At 39.9% G+C, this 5,073-nt stretch overlaps 1 protein-coding gene across 1 annotated transcript; it reads right to left on the bottom strand.

The window, feature by feature from the left end:
- Positions 1 to 4,872, bottom strand: LOC124703808 (ras-related protein Rab5A-like). Its single transcript, XM_047236037.1, has 7 exons — positions 4,715 to 4,872; positions 3,770 to 3,847; positions 3,511 to 3,678; positions 2,462 to 2,510; positions 1,913 to 1,986; positions 496 to 589; positions 1 to 298 (listed from the first exon to the last, which is right to left on the bottom strand). Exons 1-7 carry the CDS (start codon positions 4,754 to 4,756, stop codon positions 192 to 194), a joined length of 612 nt encoding a protein of 203 aa, XP_047091993.1. The 5' UTR covers positions 4,757 to 4,872; the 3' UTR covers positions 1 to 191.
- Between the last annotated feature and the right edge of the window lie 201 nt (positions 4,873 to 5,073).

The raw sequence follows: 5,073 nt of genomic DNA, 5'->3' as shown, positions 1-5,073 counted from the left end.
TTGTTGGGGGCACAACCATTCAATCAACACTTGGACAACTATTTCATTTGCAAGTCTGCAATGGTATTCTAGTATGGGCATTTACATGACAAATGCGAGAATGAAAGACCACCCGATCGAGACGCGCTTTCAGGATAGTTTGTCGACTTCTTCTCCTAGGATCTCATACTGGAGGTAGCCACGACTATTCTTCAGGAGCAGCATGAAGACGCGCTAACCACTCTCTCGTTGGGTCTCTGGGAGAGAATCATCCCTGCCTGCGGGTTCTGAGCCGCCTGCCCTTGAAGCAATCTCTTTGCTGCAATTGGATGGATACGACGTTAGCATCTATCATAGCTTCAGTGACAAGGAAAAAAAAAGATAGTGTCTATGGAGAAATGGTGCAGCAAAGCAATTGTGGATTGTACTACAGCTTAGAGGGTGCAGCAAACCAATGAGTTGTGCACATATTTCCAGAAACCATCCGCCCAACAAGCAGTATGAAAGTCAACTCACCAATCTCATAAAATATGTCATTTACATTGGTTGCAGTTTTAGCAGATGTTTCCATGAAGAAGAGGCCATTCTCCTGCGCATATGTCTTGGCTTCCTGCAGAAAACGAACCTCATGTCAGGCATAGATATTTTGCAAAGGGTTACAAATACCGCAGCTGATAAAAACACCCATAAAAGCAGTGCATTCTCTGAGCGCAAGAATTAAGAAGGCTATACAGATCATGGAAGAAAAAAGAGAAAATAACCAGCTACCCTTGCTATATATATATACCTTGGGACTTAAAGAAGACATAGTCAATGAGAGTGTTGCTTACACATGCAAGAGATGTGATAAAGGGAAAAAAAGGATCATGAATAAATTCACATGTGTGTGCCTTATATTGTAAAAAGAGTTGGCGAATTGTATGTCATGTTTGAAATGGCAGGGCAGCCACGAAATTTACGACCATAATATTTCCGTGAAACCACAGAAATACAGATATCATGAATCTGCTGATAGTAGTAAATATTATCTTATCATCTGCAATTTCTCAAACTATATAATCAAATGCTGCAGCAAAAATAAATCCATTACTTCTGATGATACTGGCAAATGTGTAAGATTCCTCATAACTAAAGCAATGGCAAAGCATAAAAGACTAACTGATGGTAATACCGTCTTCATCAAAGAAAGCAGACAGGTTCAGCAGGATGTTCCACACTAGGAAGTCTTGAAAACTAAATACAAAGTGAATGTTGATATCATTTAAGTATTTTCTACAAATTGGTTACTTGTAGAAGTTACCAATTGAACAGATTAAAATACAAGGTGTGTTTAATATGCTCACTGAGGGCACGTTTGGTTCTAGAGCAATAGCCATCCTAGCCTTGCCTAGCGAGGCTGGCCGTTTGGTACAGTGATAAAAGGTTTGCTTTTGGTGGCAATCTTGCTAGTAACCGCTGCAAAAAGCTTGCCCCGGCCGGCTAGCCAAATTGGCTCACCCGCGACGGCAAGCGCGACGTGCAAAAGGAATAATCGGTAACTGCTACCGTTCGTGCATTAACTCCTCATCTGGGCAATGCAACCAAACACATATATTTGCGAGCATAGGCTCTAGCTCAAACGAGCTAGCTCAATCTAGCCTAGCCAGGCTAGTCGAGCAATGGAACCAAACGTGCCCAGAGTGATTTGCTGTCTTTTGCACCCCAGATAAATAGCAACAAGAATGGTATGGTGTAATGCTGATAGTACATACTATAGTCTCAAAAGGCAGAGGACTTGAATGACTAGTTCACTACACCATATTAGTTTTGGAAGGCAACAAATTATACCTTGGTGAATTAGAATAGCGCACCATAGACATATTAAATAGAAATGCATGCAAACAATACTGAAGGGCGATGGTAGACAACAATCAGGAGAAGATGAATTTCATACCTCTATCTGCACCTGCCTAGTCTCTACCAAATCCGCTTTGTTGCCAGCAAGAGCAACTACTGTATTCTGGTTTCCTGCATCAAGATAAAGGATAAATTAGATACACCTATATCAACAAGCTACATAACCTTCAAGCAGATCAATTTGTTAATTATTAATATTTACATAACAATTAATCCAATTCATAATAAAAAATATTTCCAAAAAGATCTACAAGAACAAATGTGAAATGAGTAAGTCAAATGTGAGAATAAATGGAAAATTACAACAATTTAAGCAAAGAGATCTTCATAGGAAAAATAGAAGTATAAACAAAACAATGCATTGACAATTAAACAAGGCATAACTTAACTGAATAAATGAATAACAATGGCACGTAAATCTAAATTGATTCAGAATATTTTATTCGCCCCATAAAAAAACTAAAAGATGGATTTCATACAAGCCAACTGTTTGAGGAGCTAATTAGTCATATAATGAAAGAAAGCAGAACGGACATGATAAACCATCAGATATAAATGGCATGTCTTCAATCATAAAGGGGAGTACCTTGGGCTTGAAGTTCTTGAACCCATTTCTTTGCACGGGTGAAGGATGCCTGAAGGTAGAAATGATAAAGTTACAGGATATCTTGATTGGGGCATCCCCTATCATAGTTGCACTTAATGATAGCTATACTACTTGGAAAGGTAGCCCTATCTCAACAACAGAATGGCATTAGGGCATGTACACATGAGCAGTAAACACAGTGCATATGTGGATATAAGAGATTCCAAGTCAATTAACAGAAATGGTTGAAACAGTACTACAGCAAACAAGCTAGACACAAACATGCATCCGTAGTGCATAACTATCTGGAGGAATGTGTATATTAGTTGTACACTAAATACTATCAATATCTGTCAATTATGTATTATGGATCTCATGTGCCATAAAAGAAATATACCATCCAAGGCATCACTAGTAATGAGTTACATCGCTAGCACTAAGTGTGTTAAAAGCTCGACACTTTCCAGAGAATGGAAGGAAGCCAGTGTGACATTGCTGTGCAAGTACACAAAGAATTTAGCCATCACCAAGTTTTGCTAACTGCATTTATGGTGGCATTCAACCAAAATCATAGCCCCTGCCATCTGGTTTCATTATGAATTACGGTACCCTGCACTTTGTAAGTGTCTACCACTCTTTTGCATTAAACGGTAAGGAGGTGCAGGTATACTTAAGGAATGCCTCCTCCCTCTCTTCCATGACTGCACGATCTCGCTTTCTTTCAAAACAGTTTAGCAACTGAAGAAACCAAGTTGACAGATTTTTCCTATATCTCTTCATCCCACAAACTTTAGAAGGAGAACTGAGAGCTAAATCACGTCAACTGAAAACTATTTTCCCAACTCAACTTTATTAGGTTCAGTACAGTTACTCTTGGTTCCCTTTTATTTCCGCAATTGAATTCACAACCTAGTAGCATAGTATGTTATGAGTCATAAACATTGTTCATTGGCGAAAATAGAGAACATGTAAGCCATGAACTAGGGAAACTATCATCAGGACCTGTTATTTCATCACAGGCACATACAAACCAATTCCATTTCACTAACCTGATTCGAGATATCATAGACAACTATGGCAGCGGCAGCACCCCTGTAGTACATAGGAGCCAAGCTATGATACCTCTCCTGCCCAGCAGTATCCCAAATTTCGAACTTCACAGTCTCGTCATTAACCGCCAAGGTTTGTGAGAAGAAAGCCGCTCCAATTGTCGATTCCTGCAGATAGATAGACCGATATAATTAACATTTTCAGAACAAGCCTTGCAGCTATTTAAATTTAACAAAAGGAGTAAGTAAGAACACTTGCTTGGAATTCAACAAATTGTCCTTTTACAAACCGAAGCACCAAGCTGGATTTTCCAGCACCCACATCACCAAGAAGAACCTGCCAATCCAATCACAATCAAACATTAGCAGAGGTTCTGCTGACGCAAAATTAATATTCACAGTGAATTCCATAATTAATTACGAAGCACATACTACTCTAACAACGCAAAATTAATATGGCTCACACTGAATTTCATAGTACTTACGACATAAATTTGGAGTTCACCGTAAAACTGGTCATCAAATGGAATTTTAGATATGGACTAGGAACTATTTACGAGCTCAAAATCATCATCGTTGTGAAATGTTTAAGGCCACGAAAAATAGTATTCGAACATCCGAAGACGGGAGTTAGTATTTACTCCCTCCGTCCTTAAATAAGTGCACTTCTAGGTTCAAAATTTGTCCCAAAAAAAGTGTACATCTATACTACCAATGCAGTTAATTAATGTAATTAGCTCCTCGTAATCACTCCCAACTCCATCCCCCAATCCTCATTCTTCTCCTCCACCTCAATCACCAATCATCATTCCTCTCCTTTAATTAATAGAGTGGAGACTCATAAAAGATGAGAAAGAACTAAGTTGTCTCATATTTCCTAGATGTACACTTGTTCGCGGACGGAGTAAGACACTAACACCTCGTCGCTAGCATAGACATTAAAAGAGAATGTAGCTACTGGCACAGAACATATAATGGAGAATTCCCCAGCAAATATCAGTAGCGGTCATGACAGGAGCGCCGTCATCGACTGCTCACATCATAATTCACTCAACCATCAAGAAGATTCAAGCAAAATACACGATCGGGAGTTCGGGACCACTCCCACGAGATAGCCCAAATAAGCCAAATACTAGCGATCAAGATCCAGTCCCGACGATTCGATCAATAACTGCAGTTGAATACTCGGGATCGGAATTCGCACCAGTTTGGCGTTGCGGATCTTGTTCCCGGAGTTGGCCGCCATCAGATTCGACGACCGATTTTTCGCGGAACCGTGGACGAGATCAAACCGCACGCAAAGAAGCGAATTGGGGAATTGGTTGGTAGCTTCCGCGTTCTGGAATATGTTTCTCTTTATTTTTGGGCTTATCGAAACCGTTTTTCACTCAAACCCTTGTGGAGCTGTATAATTAGACAACTTACCCTCTAAGCAAACGGCCGCCTATGTCGGCATAGATTTTTATACCACTGGAAACGGCCGGCAGTTCAAAAACAATAGTACTCCGTACTACATTGTTTCCATGTTTGTATCTGTCCAGAAGTATTCACGCTAGGCTTATC

Source organism: Lolium rigidum, chromosome 3, assembly GCF_022539505.1.
Source record: "Lolium rigidum isolate FL_2022 chromosome 3, APGP_CSIRO_Lrig_0.1, whole genome shotgun sequence".
In the NCBI taxonomy this organism is placed as follows: domain Eukaryota; kingdom Viridiplantae; phylum Streptophyta; class Magnoliopsida; order Poales; family Poaceae; genus Lolium; species Lolium rigidum.
Note: the sequence above shows the minus strand (reverse complement) of the source record. Positions and strands in the feature narration are given on the sequence as shown.